The 25,075-nt window shown below is 37.9% G+C and overlaps 2 protein-coding genes across 4 annotated transcripts in view; one reads left to right on the plus strand and one right to left on the minus strand.

The window, feature by feature from the left end:
- Positions 1-92: 92 nt before the first annotated feature.
- On the minus strand, positions 93-16,985 carry pou2f3 (POU class 2 homeobox 3). 2 transcript variants are annotated; one of them, XM_061056451.1, is made up of 13 exons: positions 16,826-16,985; positions 16,475-16,531; positions 11,297-11,325; positions 9,560-9,661; positions 8,135-8,240; positions 7,411-7,499; positions 6,382-6,558; positions 5,508-5,649; positions 5,247-5,380; positions 4,901-5,035; positions 3,959-4,001; positions 3,185-3,299; positions 93-2,184 (listed from the first exon to the last, which is right to left on the minus strand). In XM_061056451.1, the coding sequence occupies exons 2-13, from the start codon at positions 16,521-16,523 to the stop codon at positions 2,142-2,144; spliced, it is 1,164 nt and encodes a 387-aa protein (XP_060912434.1). In that variant the 5' UTR covers positions 16,524-16,531; positions 16,826-16,985; the 3' UTR covers positions 93-2,141. The 2 variants fall into 2 exon arrangements, with proteins under 2 accessions (XP_060912434.1, XP_060912433.1); XM_061056450.1 differs by having other exon boundaries at positions 4,871-5,035.
- A 1,767-nt stretch (positions 16,986-18,752) lies between these two features.
- Positions 18,753-25,075, plus strand: part of trim37 (tripartite motif containing 37) — a 23,044-nt gene continuing 16,721 nt past the window's right edge. For both annotated transcript variants that reach the window (XM_061056452.1, XM_061056454.1), the window contains exons 1-9: positions 18,753-18,979; positions 21,252-21,335; positions 21,875-21,976; positions 22,345-22,385; positions 22,569-22,685; positions 23,220-23,307; positions 23,468-23,590; positions 24,315-24,438; positions 24,860-24,927. In XM_061056452.1, coding sequence (XP_060912435.1) covers positions 21,315-21,335; positions 21,875-21,976; positions 22,345-22,385; positions 22,569-22,685; positions 23,220-23,307; positions 23,468-23,590; positions 24,315-24,438; positions 24,860-24,927 — 684 coding nt within the window. In that variant the 5' untranslated portion in view covers positions 18,753-18,979; positions 21,252-21,314. The remainder of the gene's footprint in view (positions 18,980-21,251; positions 21,336-21,874; positions 21,977-22,344; positions 22,386-22,568; positions 22,686-23,219; positions 23,308-23,467; positions 23,591-24,314; positions 24,439-24,859; positions 24,928-25,075) is intronic.

The following is a 25,075-nucleotide window of genomic DNA, read 5'->3' on the forward strand; positions in this document are numbered from 1 at the left end:
AACGATACATTAAAACACAGTAAACCCATAGCACACATGGCCATCCTCTGATTAATGACAGTTAATAAAATAAAGAATAAAGAACGATTCCCTTAGAGGATGAAGTCACCTTCAGCTTTAATTACATCAGTAAAAAGTCATTAACCTTAAGAAGTACTTGCTTTAACACCTTAGAACGAAAGACTTTGGTACCACTGCAAACATGTCTGAAATTACATAAAATATACAATGGATCCAAAAAACACAGATTTAAATAAAAGGTCCAATAACAAACAAACTTAAAGAGTATTCTGACATCTAATCTTTATCAGGAACCATCATGAGAAAGTGAACAAAAGATAGTTTCCATCATCAGCTCTGGTTGGGACCAGTAGAGGTCGACATTTGCTCTCATCTTTTCACAATCACAGGAGAGGGAAAGGAGATATTCTGTTATTTTTTACTGTCACTGCAGTCTCAAATGTTGCAAAGTGGACATAACACCTTTCTCTATTCTCTTCTTCCACTATTCACTCAACAAGTTTTTTCATTTTTAGGATGCATAATGCTGTGACACTTGATTCTTTCCTAAGACCAGAGTCTCCCTGAAAATAAGCGTTTTAATCCACATCTTTACAATTCATCAAATCAAGACACTAAATTTGTACAAAAACCCAGATATTCTTAGAGAAACATTGTTATTACATTGCAGTGTTGTGTTGACGGGAGAAGTGTATGACAGCAGGGTTTCCATCTTTCTGTTTCTCCTTTCAGAACAGCAGTTAAGTTTATACTCTAATGATGGTCATTGAAAGTAAAGTGGGAGCTCCAAACTAGAATTCTCGAAAGCATCAGAAAAAGTAGAATGCTACGTATAAACATTGGACTAATTTGACAATTTTAACTTAAAGCTCCTTTGAGGAGGTGAAAATGACTGATGATTCTACAAAGTTATAAATGTTTTTACACCTGTAGACGTGTAACAAGGCGATTAAAACAAAAAAAATCCCATGCCAAGAATTCATATTGATTTGCACATTTAGACATTTAAAATCAATCAGGTTGAGATTCTTTGGAAGTAAAACTTTACTTGCGCATGTACCCGACATAAATCATTACCCCTTTTGTCCACAGGGGGCGCCAGAATCCACACATCCCAAAAGTTGCTCACAGGAGCTTTAAAAAACATTCTTTATTACTCTTGACAAACACTACAAAACAAAATCTCATTTGAGTCATCAGGTTTGTGAATATTTAAATGCTAAGTAACATTTATGTGAAATAATTATAAAGAAAACACACAAATACAAAACAGTTTGAACAGCCTGTTTCTCGCCCCGTCTCATTGTTGTGTCCATGTTCCCAGATCTCAATATGGTAAGACAACGTTTGTTTGTCTTGCATAAAATCTGATAATAATATTAACTAAACCAGAGTTTTAATAAAACAGATTCATGCTTTTTGAAGATAAAATAAGCAAATCAGAAGCTTTTCTTTTAACTTATAAAAGGTTAGTTTTAAGGTACTTTTTGCACCAGTCATGAATGTTCAGATTAAAGATTTATTGTTTCGACTGCTTATTTATTTAGGCAGGCTAGCAGTACACAACTAAGGGTTGCATCAAATTCACTACACACCACATAAGCCATAACATGAGCATACAAATATATAATAACTGTTTCATTGTAGTGCAGCATAAACGTGGCGTTAAGAACAGCTTGGCACACAAATGAGTGAATCTAAACCTAACTCCTTCAACATTCAAACAGGTTATTTCAACCTCAACTTTGAAGAAAAAAAACAAAAAACGTAAACATGCTTTAACATTCCCATCAGTGTGAATAATATCTGTCATGTGTGTGTTTTTCTGTCTGTTCTTCATGTTTTGTGTAAAGAGTCACATGAGCACAAATCAAACAGTTCGAGGCCGTTTGGTCTCGTGTATGAGCGTCTGTGTTTACAGCAGTGTGTCGCAGTCGTCTGCTTGTGCTGCTGTTATGTGTTTTTACGTCCCTTTAAGGTTTAAAGCGTGTAGGTGGTGACCCTGTTCATAACAGGGAACGTCGTGTTACTCCGTCACATCTTGGGTGTAAGTGGGCATCCTTCTCAAACAAACACAAAAAAAAAGCTTCAAAGGCTTGATATGATACAGTTCAAGCGTCTCAGTGATGGTAGGTGGCCGGATTCCATGCCCGGTACCAGGACCTACAAAACCAGAGGAGAGATAGATTACATACGTGACAGAAACGTTTTCTATGCAGTCATTTATGATAACCTGTTTACAGAAATAGTAAACATTCTGGGACTTGTTTTGTGTCTTGCCAAGATTTAGATGAGACGATCAACATCCCTGTCATGTCCGTGTGAAGTTATTTAACTAGCTTGGAAATATTAAGCACATATCCTCCTATAAAGCTGTCGTTTTACACTCAAACTTTGTCTTCTGGCTCAATACACAAGATATGAACTTAACCCGCTGAGCGCTGAGGTTTATTGTGTTAGCATGGGCAGAAATGGCCCAAGAGTATGCTGGTAAATCTTTGATAGCATCAACATCTCAGCATGAAAGCTGACATGCATATCTACTAAAACACTATCAATGGCTTTATGTCAAGTCCAGTCATATTTATTTTTTTATTTTATTTTATTTTATTTTATTTTATTTTATTTTATTTTATTTATTTTATTTTATTTTATTTTATTTTATTTTATTTTTTAATTTTTTTAATTTTTTAATTTTATTTTATTTAATTTTTTATTTTTATTTTATTTATGTTTTTATTTTTTTTATTTATCATTGTCCAGTCATATGTGTTTCTATTGCTATTGAAAACAAAGTTAGCTGAGAGATGTCATTCCATATTTGGTTGATATGCTCATTCGCTTCATTGTATAATTTCCAACACAATACAACATATACACTGTCCATGAAATGTGCTTCTAAACATGGGTAAATTAAACAGTGTTATTAGACAGGACAGAAAATCATACAATACAATATATGTAATGCTTTTGCAGGAACAGTTAGCCTGGCTCCTCACACAATTTCAGAAACCACATTTGTAGAAAATATTGAGATATTACATCAGAAATGTGTTAATACAAATCTGCTTTTTGTGGCTCAATGATTCCATGTGTTGATCTCTTTAAGGTGCTGTAAGAAGAGCAGACTGGCAGAGGGTGTTGAGTGAAAATGTTTTCCTACCCCGATGTGCTGTAGGAGGCTGGGTTGACGTGAGACGCTAATGACACTGAGGCTGCAGACAGGCTGTTAGGAGACGCTTCACGGCTTACACTATTTGGAGATGAATTTGATGAAACTGCGAGGAAAAGGTCAAAACATGAATAAATGTTCACACAAATGCAGAAGTCGATGTTTAGGGAAGTTACATGAATTCACTTATGTTGTAGAATAAACTGTCAAAACAAGGAGGAAACGAGCACGACAGCAAAGTGGAGACCAATTTCTCAAAACGGGCCAATATGATGAATATAATAGAGCTATGTGCAATCACACTAGCACTTTAAAGGTGCAGGCTCCAGGGCAAATGTGCAGTTTACATCAGAACCTCATAATCATGTGCAATACTCCTGCATTTCTGCACTTTAATACTGCTGCACTTTAACTCCCACAGCAGCACTTTGAGCACTCTGAAGGTCACTTTGTCCTGGTTTGATTTGAATATTGCACATCGGCTTTTTATTCTTGCATTTATGTGTCTCTGTGAACTAATGTACAGTGTATGTTGTTGTTTGGTTTTTGCTTGTCATTGTGGTTATATGTAGGCTACATTTCTATACACGTGAACCACCAACCTGCCAAGGTACTACAGATGGAAATTAGCCCATGGATACAATCTTGCATATTGACATGTTTCTGTTCATAAATGTGCACTGTACCTTTTTTTTTTTAAAATAGATAAATAATAAGATTATAATAAACAGCTCGTTATGAAAGGTGTGTAGAAACAGTACTTGCCTCCACCTGAAGCCAGAGGACTGTAGGATCTTGAAGCTGACGCCTGAAAAAATGTGAAAAGGTAGAAGAAAACTTAAAATCAGAAGTGTAAAACATATCTGCTCTCTAACCAAGACTCTCCATGTTCAGCAGTACATCACAAAGCCAACAGGAGCTGCTGTGTGTTTTTTCCCCACTGTCCTCTAACGACCAAATGCTCAAGAGAAAAAGGTGTGTCAATCAATGTCAACAGGAACATCTTTAGAACATTACATGATTAATTAGAGTCTACATTTACCTATTTCATTAGCTTGAGGGGCGCTTAATGCCTCAAGGTCGGGGTTTTCATGATAAACAAATATTTGAGTGATCATGTAGGACTTCTCTTGTGTACTGAAACCTTTGCTGAACTTTGAGCTTTGTGTCTGTGAGTGGTGATAAAATCCAAATCAACTGGCATGTTAGTGAGAATAGAGCTGGAGTACGGATGAGGTCAGCTGTGTTGGGAAAAAAACTTTATTTGGTGTTGCAATGAGCTCCAAAAGTTAAGAAATACTCCAAACAACTCCTGTTAAGTTCAATATATCTGAATGTATCTATTATGTTGGCAGACGAAGTTCCCACATTGGGGTAATCACACTGCTGTTGCACGTTTTTTTCGACTGTTGTTATTCAAAGAGCCATGGCACAAATCATCTATTGAAACCAAAATCCATCTTTTTTATGTTTTGGTTGGTGTAGAATTGGACAAATATAAAAAAAAAATGTCATGGACAAAGTCGAGGCTAGATGTTTCCCCCTGCTTCCAATCTTTGTGCTAAGCTAGGCTAACCACTCCTGACCCCTGCTTAGTGAAATGCACCTGCCTCAAAAAACTCTGATGATGGAAAATGTGTTTCTACATGAAAGAGATTTATCTTTTAGACAGCTAACCATTCTGGAGTTATAGCTGTGTGACTTCACCGATAAACTGGACACGGGGCAGTAGATCCTCTTCTCCTTCTGACGCCGATTACAGAACCAAACCCGGACCACCTCCTTCTCCATGGACAGCTGCTCTGAGATCAGGGTGATCTCCTCCGAGTTGGGCTTGGGGTTCTGAAAAAATGAAAACAAGTTTATAATTATATCTTCTTTATCTATCTATCTACTTGGCAACCATTCAAATATTATAGGATGTTGTCATGTTCTATTTTATTTATACATTTTCATGTTCATTCATCATTAAGCAATGGACATGAACTTGACATTATGTCGCTCACTGCTGTTTAGAAAAACCTATACGATAAATATTCAGTGTTGAACTTACATCAAGGAAACGTTTCTCCAAAGTCATCTTGATGTTTGTTTCAATGCTTGTCCTCTTTTTCCGTTTGCGCCCGTAGCCCTCGATCAGGGGAGGCAGAGAGTTGGTGTTGCTCATCGAGTCTGAAGGTGAGTTCTCTGTTGAAGAAACAAATATGACACAGATATTCATCATCTCTTTTTGAACAGCAAATCAATCCCGAAAGTAAGACAATGAAATGTCTGAATTTTGAAGTAGATGTCCTTATATGTCCCTGGAAATCACCTGCGTCGCTCAGCCATTTTTCCAGCAGAGGTTTGAGCTTGCACATGTTTTTGAAGCTGAGGTTGAGAGCCTCGAAGCGAGAAATTGTAGTCTGGCTGAAGTCATTCCCGTACAGTTTTCCCATAGCAAGGCCCACATCTCCCTGTTATAAAACACAGAGAAAAAGTCATGAGCTTTATCGCTCTTTAAATTAAAAATCTTAGATTTAATGAATGCATAAAACTTGATTTTTTTGCCAAAAAGAATCCAAATCCTTTTTGTGAGTGTCATTTTAGTCTTTGAATAAGCCCCTAAATATAATCTTTTTACTGTAAACCATTAGAGCACGGGCTTATTGTTAAAGATCATTTTGTGATATTGTTTAATTCTGTTCGAATCTTTAATTATTACTGGTAACTTTGTCTATTGCATAGGTTCCCAACCTGGGGTCCTGGCCCCCCTAAGGGGAGGTGTCTGAGCACTCAGGGGGGGCGCAGGACTCTGTCTGCAACGAGTTTGTCAAAACTAGATTTGCACATATTAAATAAATTATAAAGTAATATCGTTTACAAATATATTTGGTGAGAATATGTTTTTAGGTATATTCTGATTTTATTAATGAAAACAATAAAATGTAATGTTAATTTTAGAAAGCAGTGTATCACTTTTTTTCCATGGGGGTCCAGGGGAGCTCAGCTTTTCTCAGATACATGTAGGGGGGCTACTGGAAAAAACAGTTGGGAACCACTGGGCTACAGAAATATGTAAACACAGCAAACCGTTGTAATCATCCCATTTCCAAAGTCTTGCCTTTGTTTCTCTTTTAAATACGTTTTGATCGTTTCTGTTGTCTTGTTTCATATCATGTCTGATCGGGATTTTCCCTTCTCATTACCTGAGTGAAGCCCAGCTTGATGCGTCTCTGCTTGAACGCTTTTGCAAACTGCTCCAGTTCTTCCAGATCACTGGGTTCATCCTGCGGTGGGACTGACATGTGTTTGGGCATCTGCAGGTGGGACATGTCCATGTGGTTCTCCATAGACGGTCCTGCCAGACCAGAGCGACTCATAACCTGGGTCATTAAAAAGAAATCACGGGTTTCAAGACAGATTTGAAATGGGTACAGACACAAAAAATAAAACATGTTTTTTTCCTTTAAAGATATTTAGATTTTGTTTTACTGCTGATCGTTTGGTCTGTGCTGACTGGACAGACCATACACTTCAAGATAGCTGCACTAAGGCAACACAAAAGGCTGAATTGCAAAACTGGCAATAAAGGTTTCCTATAAGTACACAGTATTTAATGCACTTTTAGGAGGTTTGTTTTTTCTTTAAAAATTAGTTTAGAGTCATTTAAGAATCAATAAATATTTGAGCTTTTGGCAGCAGTAGAAACAGGCTGTGAACACATTTGATTTGTTTCTGTTGACCTGTTTAATGTGGGTCCAACATTTACCATCTTTAATGTCTGTTTTTGATCCACTAACATATATGGAGGAAAACGTCATTTTGTGTTTATCGTTGGCACAGACAGTTCTCACCAGACCGGCAATCATGTTTGAGACGAGCACGCAGACCAACTCCAATCCGTTCATTCTACTGGCTACGTTTCAAGGAAAATGGTACGTGTTATGTTCTCATATCTCCATTAAGTCACTACAATAAACCTTCAACTCAACTTTAATAACGGCTGGAAAATCTCATCGTTTGCATCTGCGTAAGACTTCACCCCTACCTGTGTGTTAATGGCAATAATTGGAGAAAAAGGAAAAATTGGAAAATTGCCATTACACTCAACTGTTAGTTGCTAACAGGCGTTCGTTTCCTCTCAAATCAAAGTTTATGAGAGCAGTATGAGTAAAAGCTGCAGGATAAAAATGAGTTAATGTGATATTGGTGTCAGGCCAGTGTTGTGGATTTACCTGTGGAGTCAGAGCCAGTCCAGGCTGGTGCTGGAGGAGACTGGTTTGACCCTGACCCTGGAGTGACAACAGGTTCTGCTGCAGAAGGGCTGCAAGTAGAATCAAATCATTCACTTCATAAACATTTAAAAATGGTTGCTCCTTAATCAGAAAATGTTTGTATTTTATCTCTCTTTGTTGACTTAGGAATTAGAAAAACAAGCTATAATGTGTTAGATCGCCATCTCAAAGGTATGTTTTCAGAGATGTGACAGAGCTGTTCATCTTTTCCTTAAACTCATCACATCTTTTAATAGAAGCTCTGACTTTTGTCTTCATCTGGGCAAGCCATTGTCAAGCACATAGACACCATTAAACTCAAGTGTCTTTTTTCCACAGTGTTTTTTTTTGATAAGATTAAACACAAAATATCCTGGGTTTGTCGATCAGTAAGACAATAATAAGCTACAGACAAAGGCATGCTAACTGTTTCCCTCTTTTCCCAGTTTTTGTGCTAAACAGGGATAAATGACAAAAAAAAAGGTTTTGCTTATTTTTACCAAAAAGTGGGTCAGTCAGCCTTTAAAAAAGCTTCAAATTAAATCACTGCTATGCATGTTGCTGCTACCCTTAATGAGACTCTCATCCCAGACAATAAGGCCCTCTTTCCCCCCTGACTGTTCAAGACAGGCCTCATCCCTGCTGTGTGGATTTACTGTTTTACTGTATCAATGTTTTTAAGGACCTTGGTGGCTGGTGGGGCTCTGGGACAGCAGGAAGGGGGAGGAGGACGACAGGTGGGACGGTGACATCAGAACCAGCTGCTGCATGGTGTGGAGAGAGGTGAGCTCCTGGAAGAAAAACAACAACCCCAGGTTTGGGTTTTTTAGAGATTGTCACGTGTATATACACTCTGCAGTGGAGGACAGTACATTCACACTGGCTAAGCCCTCTACATGAATATTTCCACTTCAGCAAACATTATTATTCTACGACATCACATAGCACAAGCTAATTGTTTACATTTTCTCCTATTAGAATCAATATTCTATAATTAATTAATAGTTGTGAATATTTGATGATTATTATACACCACTGTCAAAAGGGCCGATGTCAAAGGAAAGGTTTTTTTTCTGGAAATCTTGCAGAAAACACACACAGTAAAGATCGCAATTAATAGAAGAGAGCAAGAATGTGCAGAAGTCTTCAGAGCTGAGCATTTAATCACTATTTCGTTCTTAATGGGATATCAGCATTGGCTTAAAAGAGATCTCAAAAGTCTGTATTTGTCATAATAAACAAGAAAAGTTATTTTATGTGAACGAGCAAGGCTCCCTCACTCAGCATGCATATATTAGACTCATTATATTGGCCATGCTTTCACTCTCTTTTGATGCAGTTAGGTGAAGCTCAAGCTGCTTCCCTCAGATTACCTGACGCTGATTTAGTGGTGAAAAAATGTGCTATTGTTTTTCTAACCCTAACCCTATATTTAGGATTCATGAGAAACATGTTGCATCGTGTAGGCTTAAACATGACGACCAGCAGATAGACATAAAAACTGTTTCATCAGCTGTATATATTCATCATCACATTATTGAAACGTTATCCCAAGTTCCATATTTTTCTCATATCAAGCAGGGTTTGTTTTAATCTCTTCAAGTGTTATATGATGTGAAGCGGCAAATTCCCTTTCAGTCCCTTAAAGAGGCCAAACCACTAGAATGCTGGATCCTACATTTCCCATGATGCAACACAATAACTGTCTTTAATTAAACCTAACCTGCCTGTAAAATGTCTACATCTTACAAATTCAACGCGTACAGCTCATAACTGAACATAAATGTGTAGTTTTAGAGCCAACGCTTAAAAAAAACCCTGATGACATCACTGTGACATCATCAGGATTATGTTAGAATTAAAAAACTCGACTTGTCACAGCTCTTATAGAGAAACAGGCGGCACCATACAACTGTTATCGCTGGCTCTGCTCTCTCATGAACTTGTGATTACAGCAGAAAACGTTTACATCGTCCTAATTCTACTTTCATTTCTTTACTGGGATCATCTCGGTGAAAGCCAGTCCCGGATGAAAGTCATGTGTACCCTCAAACATGCAAAATAACCCAAAGACATTCAGTGAAGCATGGTTCATTTCTACGTCTCTCACCCCTGTTAGCTGACCTCCCGGCATCGGAGAGCTCTGTGTGAGGGGACATGTCTTCAGCGTGGCGGCTGAATGATGTAGATCGTTGATGTCCTCGGTCTTAATCTAAGAAAACAGAACCAGACAGCATAAAGCCATGTTTGTTTTTAATAACAGATTAGCATGTCTAAAAGGTGTTAGTTTATAAAGCTGAACAAAAAAAACTTCTGTTTACATAATTTAAGGGCTAAATGGGTTCACATGTCTGCATGTGCTGTGCTCAAAGACAGTACACACACACACATACAGACTCACACACACTCGCTCCAGGACCAGTTTGGTCACTAAACATGATACAAAGAGTGATAGACTCTCTCCATAGCCTCGGGCAAGCCAGTATGCAAATATCAACCGCCCCCCCTCACACGCCAACCCCTCACCCCCTGAAAGACATGACACTTCCTGAAAACGCGAGCACTGAAAGAGATGTGCCTCCCTGCCAAAAAGAGTGTTTAGAGAAGTATTCAAATAGCTTCAAACTATTTGAGGTGCTTCCATAGAGATGGCAGTCATTATTGACATCTGTGGGAAGAGCAGGTAGTTTATCCTGAGGATGTTAGCCGTGGAAGAGTCGGTTGAAGCTTTTGTCCTGGGAAACGGTTCAGCACCATTCACATGGCTCTGGGCTGTTTATATTCCAACTGAGCTTCATAATTAGGACTGCTAAAAAGGGTACACGGCGTCTTGTGATAATCTGTGTTTTTTTTTCTTCTTTCTTATAATCAGCTAATCCAAAAAAACAACAGTGAATTCACCCTACTGACAAGTATTCTCTGAGAATCCACAGTCTGATACGTCGTCTTCTTCTGTGACCCCGGAGCTCATTGGAGGCCGTTAAAAGCACATAAAGGAGTCACAGCAATTAGTATATCATATTACTTCATTATGATAGACGCTCACAGATCTGCTCCTGTAGATATGTACTAAAGCATCAGGTGTGTGTTTAATCAGCAGGTGGAAAAAGTCCAGTAAAAATTCACAATGAAGTCACATTAGAGCAGCATTTACTAAAAACTTGATGCCCAGCATTTTGAGGAAATAACTGAGACTTTATGTTTGCTGTACTGTTTTAGGATATCCGGCCTTTAGAATGTATTTAACTGAAGGAACATCTCCCTCTCTGGTTTGATAGTCGGACCAGAGGCATCTTAAAGGTTTGTGATTGCTCTTCTAGAAAGCCAAATGTGCATTAAAGTAGTCCCTAACCTTAGACATGCTGTACATACAGTACATCTGTTTGAGTAACTATAGTTTAAGCACCAACTGGAAGTCAACTTGATTTGGACTGAGAAGAAAGGAGTCTTGATGTTTGGACGCAGAAACTAAAACTCAGTTGGTTCATTTTCTAAGAATTGTTGACGAAAACAGAAATCTAGATTAACGCCTTTAATATCAAGTGGATGTAGATTTAGAGGACGGATTAGATTTAACAGTGCCTCATGTTTGTGTTACAGACTCAGAAGTGAATTTGATCCCATGGTTGCACTTTTTAAGACATCATCTAAGTGTGTACGCGGCAGCACGTTCTCACGCCTCGCTGAGTACAAACATGTCTGTGTCTGAACAAACAGGGAAAGTGTTACACAGCATGTTACACAAAACCACTGAAAGCCTTCTGATGACAGACACTTCAGTCATTACGTTCGCCAACACAGGAATCTGAACGCAACAAGGGAAGTTAGGAAGAACTCTGCGGCTCACCTGTCGATTGAAGTCGATCCCGTTGTGCTCTAAATATCAGAGGAGAGAAAGAGATTTTTTTTAAATGTCGCCAGGGCTCGTCGAGACACTCAGGACAGAACAAATCACATACAGATCAAAACAAATCTGTTTGCATATGATACATGTGTACGAGTAAGATATCATTTACAGATTGTAGTATGAAACAAGTGATGATTATCATTTAACCACCAAATCTTTTCCTTTTTAAAGATGCAATGACTTAAATTCAGTCAGTGAAAGGACTCCTTCTCTCAGGCAGAATCCAAAGAAAGAACTGGAGCGCACAAATCACTTTGGGCAAATTGTCCTTAAGTGATTCATGCGCTCCAGTACTTTCTTTGGATTCTGCCTGAGAGAAGGAGTCCTTTGAATTATATTTTTGAACGTCTGAGGTCCTTCTCCGGGAGCACCGACCTCTCCTCCTTTGTGGAGCGGCTCAAGTGAAAGAGATTTCTTCGACTTCATTTCAATGTAGGACCATGAAGACCTTTATGAAGGCTAACTTTTTCAACTTGAATAATTAGATCTCTTGTTAAATATATATATATATATATATATATTTTAATTAATTGTGATTTATTAGTGGATGGAAAACAACACCACTGTGAGGGATTGTATTCTTCATGTTGTCCATGTTCCTGTATACGATATGATGCAATGTTTTGGCCCCTTGGGAAAACGTGTCTTTGACCTACTAGATTAATAAATTACCTCATCTTTAAGTTTTATGAATCAAACAACATAAGTAGGAAGATCTTGTGTATAAAAGGACACTGTAGGAGAGGGAGAGGTCTAGAGAAACAGGAGAGTTCAAAGGTGTGCTGGATAAGCTCACATCATTTGAATGTCAAATTGGGCCTTTTGGGAGTGTGTGTGTGTGTGTGTGTGTGTGTGTGTGTGTGTGTGTGTGTGTGTGTGTGTGTGTGTGTGTGTGTGTGTGGCAGTGAGCTGCTGTAGTTACATAATGCAAATACACCTATAACTCCCCCCTACATACACACAAAACACACATAAATACCCACACTCCCTCTCAACCCCTCTTTGCCCTCACCTCACCCCCTCCCTATACTATGTCACTGACCCCCCCCCCCCCCCAGCACAACCAGCTTCATAGCCCAACTACCAGTATGGAAATGACCAAGACATGCAAATCAGCTCAGAGCGCAGGAAGCCGGTGTTTGGGCTCTGTCCACACACTGTGCAAACAATGACCAAAGAGTCCATCACAGCACTGTGAAAACTCTCCATTATAACATGTTGTCCCAATGTTTAGTCCGTCCGTTAGTCCTTAAAGCGAACGCCATCAAAAGTATATTTAAATAAAATAAATAAAAAATGTGTATCTAAATCCTATGAAATGCTGTTTCCTAATATTATAATTGTTAATATACAGTGCTGTTGGAAATACAAGAAATTAAAATACATTTCTGTTTCACCAACAAGATATTATCGACACTAGCGCCAACATAAACCAAAATCTGAAATGTGGCAATGCCAGTCATATACAGTTTATACACAAAATATAAAGATATTTATGAATATAACTCAAATCTAAAAAGAGGAATACAAAGGTCTCCAAATCTGTCACCGGTAAGGACTGGTTCTGTATCTGATGTCGGACAGGACAATTTATTTATCAGCATTGAGTAAGGTCTTTTTACCTGCTTTTTGTAACATAACAGTGAGTAAGGTCTTTTACCTGCTTTTTGTAACATAACAGTGAGTAAGGTCTTTTTACCTGCTTTTTGTAACATAACAATAAGTAAGGTCTTTTTACCTGCTTTTTGTAACATAACAGTGAGTAAGGTCTTTTACCTGCTTTTTGTAACATAACAGTGAGTAAGGTCTTTTTACCTGCTTTTTGTAACATAACAATAAGTAAGGTCTTTTTACCTGCTTTTTGTAACATAACAGTGAGTAAGGTCTTTTACCTGCTTTTTGTAACATAACAATAAGTAAGGTCTTTTACCTGCTTTTTGTAACATAACAATGAGTAAGGTCTTTTACCTGCTTTTTGTAACATAACAATGAGTAAGGTCTTTTACCTGCTTTTTGTAACATAACAATGAGTAAGGTCTTTTACCTGCTTTTTGTAACATAACAATGAGTAAGGTCTTTTACCTGCTTTTTGTAACATAACAATAAGTAAGGTCTTTTACCTGCTTTTTGTAAAGTGTCTCGAGATAACACTTGTTATGAGTTGACGCTATACAAATAAAAATTGATTGATTGATTGATTGATTGATTTATCTACAATTAATTTACAGTTCACTTACCATGGACAAAGATAATTTCATTCTCGGAGAAATCAGCAAATACATTCATACACCAGGTTTCTTACGACAGCTTGGTGAGTATAAAGTCACTCAGGTGTACAAAACGCTTTAAACTGACGTCTTCATAACGATCGAACACAAACTAAAGGATGCCTGCTTGTGCATATTTCATTTCCATTCTCATCAGCTGTCATCTTTCCCTGCGTCGTCAGCTGGACACACCAGTAAGCCAATTTTCACAACGTGATTTTGCACTCCTCTTTCAGTCAGTTTAACAAACGGCATTTTATGATTAACTTCATCGAAAGCTGAAGTATCAAGTGTTATTCTGGGATTTTCTTATTGAAAAGAACAAAAGTGAGAAGGCTTTAAAGTCTGTTTCTCTTAACTCTCTGATTCCTCGACGCTGTTTGTGGATATCAGTCGGACCTTCTCATTCATACTGCAGCCAGATATTGAGATTAGTGAGTCAAGGCAGAATGAGGATGTATGTTGGTCTGACTCATAATAATCCCCATGTGTCAGTTCATTGGAACTTGTCACCCAGTGTAACATTGTGGCTCATTTGTTTGCTTTTGATACTTTTAAATACCATCAGAGCCACACAGAAACATGAAGATTTGACTGAATAACAAAAACATTCGCTCCAAAAAATTCCCTGATGCTCTGCTGGTTTTATACACATATATAATGACTTCTTTGAGTGTACTTCGTTGTGTCTCTTCCACTTTAAATACACACCACATACTGAAATCCTGCAAAATCCCAGCAAATTTTAAATTCAAAGTTGGATTTAGACCTTTCAAATTAAATTTAAAACCCCTAATATTAACCCTGCATGGTTTCTAAACTCTCTTTGTTCTATCACAGACCATATTTAGGTATGTAAGTCATATTTAAGAGTTCATGATTCAGAAGCATCAGAGCAAACACACTTTGGTTAAATGAAGGCGTACTGAGGCTGAAGTGTGAAACTATTTATTGAACTGTATTGTCTCATGATTCTCAAGATAACCAGTTAAGACTGCAAAAAAAAAGGACATAATTGTGTATACTTGCTGTCAGACATCAGACGGAAATATCAACAAACAAAACGATCGTCTAAAGTTTTGACAGAAAATGTGTTTTGATGTGTGATGTGATGGCAACAGAAATTATTTGAATAGACGTAAAGTTGCAAAAAAAAACAGATTATATCAACAAAATGTGTTTTTATCTACAACATTTCCTCAAAGCAACATTAGCGTGATTCATTTGTTTTGGGTTATGTTCAGGTATTTGCAGCTAAAATGGCTAAATACTATAAGCTATTAATTCAAACAATTTTTTGAACACTTACCTCTGACCTTTCCCTGACTTTTTGTTAATGAATGATTGTGTTCCCCAAACTCAACCTCACACTGCGTCTTGGATCCAAATCATAGTCTTTAGTGTGCACATGTTAGGCCTAACACCCAACCAGACGACCCATGGTGTGGTGCATTGAAAACATTTTCACCGTAAACAGGTAGCATGTAGATTTACCTCCAAAATGTTAACACAATTGAGGTATTACAAAGTGAGCAGACGTGTACAGATCGTTCACTACAGGTTCAGCATGTTCCCTAGCACATCTCCTGCTGCCTTCCTGCTGTTATTTTGAACGATTTCCAAAAAAATGACAGCCTCTCTTTGGTGGTATCTTCCCATACAAGAAGTTTCTTGCTCTATTTGTTCAGGTTTGTGTCTTCAGAAAAAGTATTCTTTGAGGTCTACATCTCAGAGAAAGATAAAAAGAAACTATACTATTTGCAGGGAAAGACGCAACAGGAAACAAGTGAGAATAGTCTGTCTTTCTTTCATTGTGGATAAGACCTACAGATGAAATATTTTCAAAATAAAAATGTAGTTTAGAAAATTCAGCTTTGGCACTTGGAACAAAAGTGATAGCGTTTCTGGAAAGCACTTTCATAAAAGCATTTCTGCTCACTTCTCTCAAACTATTGTCTGAATAAAAGTTCCACTTTTTCTGGTTCCTGGTTTTTTGTTTTGTCGCTGGTTGTCGTTCTCATTCCCCCAAGGCAGGCACCTTTTCTCTGCAAACAGCCTCAGGGGCATCCTGGTCTAGCAACCAACTGCCACAATATCCACACACACACACACACACACACACACACACACACACACACACACACACACACACACACACACACACACAGCTACCTCTAAAAAGCAGATGAAAACGGCTGCTTGTTTGGCAACATTTGGCATCATAAGGACCATTCTTAGGATTATTTGGGGGATAAATGCTTTCTGTGTATTAAAATAATGTAGGTAACAAATGCTCCTAAAAATGTTACCCCCCCCCCCCACACACACTCACACACACACACACACACACACAACAAAGATCATTTAACAATCATCTAAAAGTAAAACCAAAGAGTTGCCGTATGTTGACATCTTTGTGTGAATATGTGTACTTTTGTGTGAATATAAATATATATCTATATATCTAAATATTATATTATAAAATATTTCCAACGCTTCACACTTGCCTAATAAATTGTAAATCTCACTTTGGACTTTTTTATTTTCTAATATTTCTAAAATGATTAATGACTGGCGCTTTGCCTTCTCATATTTGGGCTTTGAAAAACTTTGACTTGAATTGATTTGATATAATTAACATTTTAAAAAATGCAGGATGTTGAAACTGACACAATATTGAGTAAAACTGAGAGAATCCACTTGTTCAAATGTTTAGACAAAAATAGAAATAAGACTTTGCAGCACCAGCAGTGACAATACAAAGAGAAGAGCATCCAGACTCTTGTTTTTGTTGATCGTGTCAGTGTAATGACATGATGTCTGCGCCTTTAGGAAGGTGAAATCTTCTTACCTGCCTGATCAGCTTGACCGTCCGACTGCTCCACCGTGTCTGCACTCATCTTAATATCTGTAATGATAAATATAGCTGATTTTCCTACAGGATTGTAACTATGCCAGGACAATGAAGCACTCAGGCCACCCAGGAAAATGAACTTAGTTCATTCTAATGCGCCCTCCCCTCCACAGCACCACACAGACTGTACTCACTCCGGTGTGATCCCTAGTTATAATATTCATAAGCAAAGCCAGGAAACACTGCCAGCTCCCGCAGGAAGAACATGAACTCCAAGTAAAGTCCAGCTCAAATTAAAAAAGATACTAAAAAGTAGTTTAAAGGACTTTTAAAGGAGGATTGACTCACCTCAGACTAATAAATAAGTGTTGCTCAAGCTGCTCTCCTTCTCCTTGATTTTTCAAAATGAAGTTAGTGTTGGGATAAAAAGTTTCAGAAATCCACAGCTGCTCATCAGCATTTTCCTAAGTGATGAAACACTCACCTCTGCAGTGCATCCTCTGCTGCCTGATAAGCTGATTTGCATGAGGCTCAGTGCGTCCTATCCAGCTTCAGACTGTTTGCATAAAACAACAATGGGGTTACTGCAATTTACAGCGTGCATGTGTGTGAGCGTATGTGTGCGTGTGTGTGCCTGCGCGTGCGTGTGTCTATACAAATAGGCCGAGGAGTGTCATCCTTACAGTGCTTGATAGATGACAAGATGATGTATTATTACCACCACCTGAGATAACTCATGTGTGATACCTGAAAGGAGAGCAGGGCATTTTTTTTAAACTTGTTTTTTTTTTTTTTTTTTTTTTTTTTGATTTTTCAGCAAAAACCTTAAAGAAACAAGTTCGTAAATGAACATTTAAATAATTTTTAAATTTGACTTTCTCTCGTCATGCTTGAGCTGTTTCATCATTTTGAATAAATAAGCCGATTTTTTTAATAAGCTTGGAAATTTTCTCCAAAAAATTGTTCTTTTAACTATTTATTTTTCCTATTTATGGCCTTTTAAAGTAGAAGTATAAATGTAACTGGACAAATTGGATTTTTTTTTGTGTGACACTGTGTTGCACTCATCAGGCCCGTCCTAAAGTGGAACATTAATCAGCACAAAAACATGAAAACCCTGCACACTTCTGTCTTGTTTTTCAAAATCTGTCTTTATTTACAGATGTATTTGTGAGGAAATGTGATTGGATACATTTATGTGAGAATAAACGTTTCCAGCTAATTTACTGGCTACATCTTCAGCTCTCTGTTGCTTTATTAAATTAACCAATGTCCTGTTTATCCCTTCTTTTTATCTTTTTTTTATTCTGTGTTTACAGCCTGTGATGTGATGTCGTCCCACTCTCCCTAAATTTTTATTTTGTTCTCTTCTGATTGATTTTAAACTAATTTTCCTTCACTGTACTGAACTGCCTCTCCATACCTGCCTGTTGACTCCATATTATTCCTGTTATTTGCATTTTTATAATGTTGCCCTCTCTGTTGATCTCTGTTCTGTATTTGCTTTGTCTGTCACAGCACTTTGTAAACATTTGTTTTTAAAGGTGCTATATAAATAAAGATATTATTATTATATTACATTAATTACTGCAATCAAATGGTAACTGTGGGACATGTCGTTTTTTTCCGGCTCAAAGTATACAAATTAAATACAGTTTTTTAAATCTGGAACATGAATAACAAATACAGTTTGGATCTAAAAATAATCTGCACAAATAGTTCAGAAAAATCCGTATTTAAGTATTTCTTCACATTGCTACACAATTCTGGACTGACTACAACAGGGGTGGGCAACTGGCGGCCCGGGGGCCACATGCGGCCCCCATCAACCCTCAAGGTGGCCCTCAGGTCAATTTTTATATATCAATTAATTGGAAACATGAAGAAAACATGACAAAAACTGCCATGAAATCATAAAACCCAGCAATATGTCCATAAAAATATTTGATCACTGGTACATGTTGAGTTAAATTGGAGACAAAATCGACTGTAATCGTTTTTGGAATCCTACAATTTGGCCCCCTGGCAGTGAGAATTAAATTAATGTGGCCCCTTGCTGTGACCAAAGTTGCCCCATCCCTGCTCTACAATAAACAACACAGGAACAATAAAAGACTGATATCACAGTAAGTGGTGATAATGCTCTGCCTTCTGTAGCCAGTCCACTAGGTGGCGGTAATGCCCTTTAAGCCGTCTGACAACCGCGTCAAAATAAAGATACGCGAAGAAGAACACGGAGCATTTTGATTGGTTATTGCTAGGGGACAGACAGCTTCAGAGCAGCGCTACCGCTACATCTTCAATTTAGGGCAAAAAAACCAGCTTTTTTTAAAAATCTTTTTGCTTGACAAAGAGTAAACCTCTGCCACATTACAGCTAACATACTTTACTATGTAATGCTAGTTTAACCAGCGGGGAACACGTCTGCTGTGTGCTCAGATTAATTATGTAGTTTTTTCCCTTTTTTTCCAGTCGTTTGTTCGTCAGGTGTGACAGACGGAGGTAAGTGAGCCACCCTGCTAATGACACCAAAGCTAGCTAGATGATCAAATGATTTATGTTCCCTGTTTTTAATCTGCCTCCTGATGTGTGTTTCTAGATAAACAAACATGTATGTGTTTGTGAGGTTAGCTGTCAGTGGGTCTGCTGATGCTGGGCCTCTCATGTTGGCTGCTAGCTGACGGTGATAAACACGAATCTATTGTTTTTATATCTTTAAGTTGTCTTTGCTTTTCTTGAAGGACAATGTTCTAACTGTAGACTTTTACAGAATTTATCTGTAAATCACACAATGTTTAGTATTAATGTAGAAAAGGAACTGATGTTTTTATTGTACAGATATTTTATTGAGTCAAAGTTTAACCTTTTTGGAAGTTTTACTTTACTTAAAAAGAGAGCAGGGCATTTTTTTATAATTATTATTATTATTATTTTTTAGATTTTTCAGCAAAAATCTTAAAGAAAATAAGTTTGAGAACATTTAAGTAATTTTTAAATTTGACTTTCTCTCGTCATGCTTGAGCTGTTTCATTATTTTGAATAAATAAGCCTATTTTTTTACAAAGCTTGGAAATTTGCTCCAAAAAAATTGTTATTTTAACTATTTATTTTTCCTATTTATGACCTTTTAAAGTAGAAGTATAAAAGTAACTGGACAAATCCGATTTTTTTGTGTTGCACTCATCAGGCCCGTCCTAAAGTTCTTCAAAGTGGAACATTAATAATAATAATAATAATAATAAAGTTTATTTATATAGCGCTTTTCGCAGACAAAGGTCACAAAGTGCTTTACATCAACAAAAACACAAAAACAGCAAACATACAATGAAAGAAGAAAAAGAAAACTATAAAAATATATATATATAAAACTATATATATTATAAACTCCTGCTATAACCAGGAACAATAAAACATATATGAGTAGGTACACTGGGTGGACCTGATTACCCATCGGCCTGTCTGAATGTTTTTTAAAAGACTCAACAGAGTCAGAAAGACGTAGCGAGACGGGTCGAGAATTCCAGAGGATTGGTGCTACAAGTTTTAAAATGTGTCTGCGGGACAGACAGCAGGTGTAGGGTGTTTGACCTTAGTGAACGGGTTGGTGAATACGGGTGAATGAGTTCTGACAGATAATCCGGGGCCTGACCGTGAATGGCTCTGAAGGTGAGAATGAGAGTTTTAAACTTAATCCTATATGCCACAGGGAGCCAGTGCAGCACAAAAACATGAAAAACCTGCACAATTCTGTCTTGTTTTTCAAAATCTGTCTTTATTTACAGACGTATTTGTGAGGATATGTGAGAATAAACGTGTCCAGCTAATTTTGTAAGTTTTATCTCATTGTATGGTCACCTTTCAGCGCACAAAAAAATCTGCTGTCCAGTATTCATAAAACAGTCAGTAAAATAAATATCATTCAGCAGCTTTCCTCATCAGATATCTGGAGCAGACTAATTGACGGTAAAGCCAGGTCTATCTTGGCCAGCTCTGACCGTCCTCTCTCTGTCTGAGGAATTTGTTCTTCTCCCCTCTGGTCGGAGGTACAGGCTGCTCAGGACAAAGAGCAATAGATATGCACTGAACTTTCCAGCAGCACTATAGCATTTTATTTAACCTGCTACCATTCAAACTGACTCTTTAACAAACAGTTATATTTTTGTTTCTTGGTTGAATCTCATCAGGTTGTGTTGCACTGTCCTCTGTCTTTTTATGTGTTGTACTTTCTGTAAATCAAATTTCCCTTCGAGGGACAAAAAAGGTCAGAAGTAAACTAAACTGAAAAACAAAACAGGCTTAATGTAGAGTTTCATAAACAGACGAATGTACCTTCTAGTTGGCTTCTAGTTAAAGCGATTTTCAATATGATTGATCCTTTTAGGTACATAAAACTTGACCAGCGTCGTGTATCTCAAAGTATCTGTGTTCTTATTTTGTTTTGAAAGTGATCATAACATTGTAATGCAACTCAAGTGAGCATTGGTTGAAAAAGATTCATTGTATTGTCTGTTTCTTGTAAGTGACTTGGACACAGATGATGCCTTGAATATGACATTAAACGATTATTAAAAGTAGTTTGAGTTTCGTTTTAAATTGTCAACAGTAACATAAAAACACCATAAAATGCAGACTGAAAGATGTGATACATGCATTTTTGGAGGTTTGACACACATTGATTTTGAAATGAAACAATCACAAAAAAAAGAAGAAAGAAATCTGAGGAATGTCTAAAAAGTCTAAGATATTTGCTTCAACATTTTTTAAAATTTTTTAGATCACTGGCGACAACCTCTTGGATTTTTTTCCCTTTGAGATCAAGATCTTCAAACTGGCCGAAATGGACGAACAGAGTGTTGAGGTATGTATCACACCACACAACTAAATATCCTCAACATCTCCCTCACCCCATCATAGACAAATACTGAAAAGAACATTTGTTCAAAACAGTAAATTAGGCAAATTAAGGGGCAAATATCTTGATGATGGAGTGATGTACCTACGTTCGAGTCAGGAGTAAAGATTTTATTTGTCTTTGTTCAACAGTGCTGCCCTTTGATGCTTATATCCTTATGTGTATATCCAACCCTGATTTCAAATAGATCATAATGGTAAAATGAGGTTGAGCATCCAATCTCTGAGACTTAAAAAACAGCCTTTGTGTTCTCCTCCTTTATTTTGTATGGGCTGTGTTGGAGTGCTTCAATGCTTAGTATATGCCGCTGAGAGAGGAGGCTGGAGTCCAAATTTGTTGAAGTTTGACCCGACCTGCCTCGATCTTCTTGATCGCTTCATGTACCACCTCAGATAACTTGTACAGATAGAGAGCAAACTTACATTGAGAGTAACTGAAGAAGAAGAAAATCAGTAACCAAACATCTCTTTTCTGCCGCTGTGCAGAGCATCGCAGAGGTGTTTCGCTGCTTCATCTGCATGGAGAAACTGAGGGACGCTCGTCTCTGCCCACACTGCTCCAAACTCTGCTGCTTCAGCTGCATAAGAGTAAGTCTGTGTCCACCAATCAGGGACCAGAAAATGTTCTTCACACTGCCACTCTTTGTTACATGTTCAAGCAAACACTGGTTAATATTGCATACAATTTGTATATCCTGAATTTCTCTTAAGTAGTTACTCGCTGAGCAGAACAGATATTTACAGGTTTAGATTTAGAAATATAAAAAAAGTGTATTTTTGATGTCCACCAAAGAAAAGATAAATTGTGAAAATTTGCAAGAGAGTCCCTCTTTGAAGTACTCCGGGAATACTGCCAGCTGAATGAATGAATCAAATGTATCTGATAATTGAAGGTGTTTGCACTCACATTGTATTTATTTGGCATCATTATTAAACTGCTATCTCTCGTTTGACAGCGATGGTTGACAGAGCAGAGAGCCCAGTGTCCACACTGTCGGTAAGTCCTGCTAACACACTGCACCTTCTGCAGTCCACTGTAGTGTCTGTGTTCAAAGAGTTTCATTTGAAAGAAAGCTTGAAACTGAAAACATGTCAAAGTGTTGTTTCAGTTTTGATGATTGCATGTTTGTACCATTAGGACGGGTATTAAAGTGAGTGTGGGTGTCCTTTTGAAACACAGGGCTCCGCTGCAGCTGAGGGAGCTGGTCAACTGTCGCTGGGCAGAAGAGGTCACCCAGCAGCTGGACACCCTGCAGCTCTGCAGCCTAACCAAGCATGAAGACAACGACAAGGACAAGTGAGCCCCTCATAGTACTCGCCTTCTTCCTGACTTTTTCTACACCCATGTGTTTATCAAATACAATCATTTTAAGACTACACACTCTTTTAGGTGAAGAAACACTGACAATTGTCTGACTTTCTGCTTAAAAAAAAAAAAAAGCTCTGACGCAAAGGATGACATATTAAAAAATGCTTTACCTATATTAAAGTAAGGGAAGATTTTTATGCAGATTTTTAATATATTTTGTTTTAAATTGCGACGGATTTTGGCAGAAAATAATTTATTCTTACAGGTTGTTTTTGTGCTGCTTCTTCTCCAACACATTCCAGATGTTCTCTCTCCTCATGACTCTCCTTCATCCAATTCACTGTCTTCATTCTCTGTCTGCCTTTTTTATTAACTTACAGAGTGTCTAAACACTTTGTAGGAACAGTGAAGGTAGACAGACTTAGACTTTTATCGGTTTTAAAGACTTCCCCCCCCAAAAAATGTTTTGTAACTGTTTGATGTTTTTTTTGTTTTTTTTGTCATTGAATTTGTCTTTTGCAGATGTGAGAACCACCATGAGAAGCTGAGTGTTTTCTGTTGGACCTGTAAGAAATGCATCTGTCACCAGTGTGCTCTGTGGGGAGGCATGGTAGTGTTTCACATCTTTTAGTAATTGCATGCAAAGATACACACACCCAGAGTGATCACTCAAAATTAACTATTTTAAATGAAGTAAACCCTCAAACATTAACATTTAAACTATATAAAAACAGTAAAAGTAATTTATGTGTGGTTTTTATCATATCCAGCACGGGGGCCACACCTTCAAGCCTCTGGTGGAGATCTATGAGCAGCACGTGACCAAAGTGAAGGAGGAGGTCGCAAAGCTCCGACGCCGTCTCATGGAGCTCATCAGTCTGGTGCAGGAAGTGGTGAGGACTGATTTTTATTTTTTTGGTCCCAAATAAAACCAAAATCTAAAATTCCAAGCACCATGACGTCAACTGAGTATATTCATTAGTCTGAATGGATGAATCATTCTGAGCTGTCATGTAGTGTCCAGGCTGGTGTAACGTCAGTGAGATTTGTTGGTGTGAGGGTTCCAAGTGAGTCGGATTCAGAGAATACTTGATCGGATGTAGTGGCATTTCTGAAATGATTATGTATCTCTAAGTTTAAGAGGAAGAAATGAAGCAGTCATAGGGTTGAGTTTTGAGGGAGACATAAAATAAATGTGTTTCTTGATCTAGGTTGTAGAGACAGAAACCTGAGAAATCATAATTCTTAAAAAAAAACACATTTTATACTTCCTGATGTACAATTGGTTACGTGTAACTCATGAAAGCACAGTTAGTGAGTCAGGCTCATGTGGTAGAATAATTTATTTCGAGGAGGACAAGGAAACCTAAAACATTTGTCAACAAAAAAAATGTTTGTAAATATTTTAAATAAGTTGCCTCATTTTAAAAATCTATACAAATCTGTGTAAAGGTCGAGGCACTTTGGAGTGAAGTTTTCCTGACAGCCACTAGGTGGCAGCAACGTGATGTTATTTCATTTTAGGACTGGCGTCTGGTAAATGAGGCCTGGATGGAAATAATACTTGTTGGTCACCTTGTGTGTGTTTTTGTGTTTGTGTGTCGTTTCACGGGTCAGGAGAGGAACGTGGAGGCTGTGAGGGGAGCGAAGGACGAGAGGGTCAGAGAGATCCGAAACGCTGTGGAAATGATGATCGCACGTCTGGACAACCAGCTGAAGAACAAACTCATCACCCTCATGGGTAAAACTCTTGACTCTACACAGCTTATCTAAGACAAGCCATCAGTAATGTAAAAATCCCCCAGAGTATGTCTAACTGATCAGGAAAAATCCTCCTAAAAGCTGGACAAAGCACATCATTATGTAATCCATGTCTGAAAAGGCTCTTTTTCATGCATCTTAACATGCACTACAATGGATCCAAAGGTTGAGACCTTAGCCCAACAAAGTATTCCCCCCTTCTGAGAGCAGTCAGATAAACCTTTTGCAGCTGCTGGTAATACACGTATGAAATATTTATCTGGGCTGAGTGGATGCACTCACTCAGCGCCCACATACAGTACGCAAGCCGCACACCCCATCCACTCACACTCTCCAGCCTCCATCAGGGCTGACATTCAGCACAAGTACACTGAAAATAGAAATGCTCTCTTCCCCACCAGGCCAGAAGACGTCCTTGACCCAGGAGACGGAGCTGCTGGAGTCTCTCCTGCAGGAGGTGGAGCATCAGGTTGGTCGTCTCCAGCAGCTCAAAGCCTACATTCACTGAGCTGTAGTGCAAAGAACTGATCTGTTAGTGTTGTTAAAGTGTGGCAGCTGATGCTCTACTACTACTTTCTCAGCTATATGTTAACTCAAAGTATGAGTTACTTTTCTCT

The sequence above is a fragment of the Labrus mixtus genome, chromosome 14 (genome assembly GCF_963584025.1).
Source record: "Labrus mixtus chromosome 14, fLabMix1.1, whole genome shotgun sequence".
In the NCBI taxonomy this organism is placed as follows: domain Eukaryota; kingdom Metazoa; phylum Chordata; class Actinopteri; order Labriformes; family Labridae; genus Labrus; species Labrus mixtus.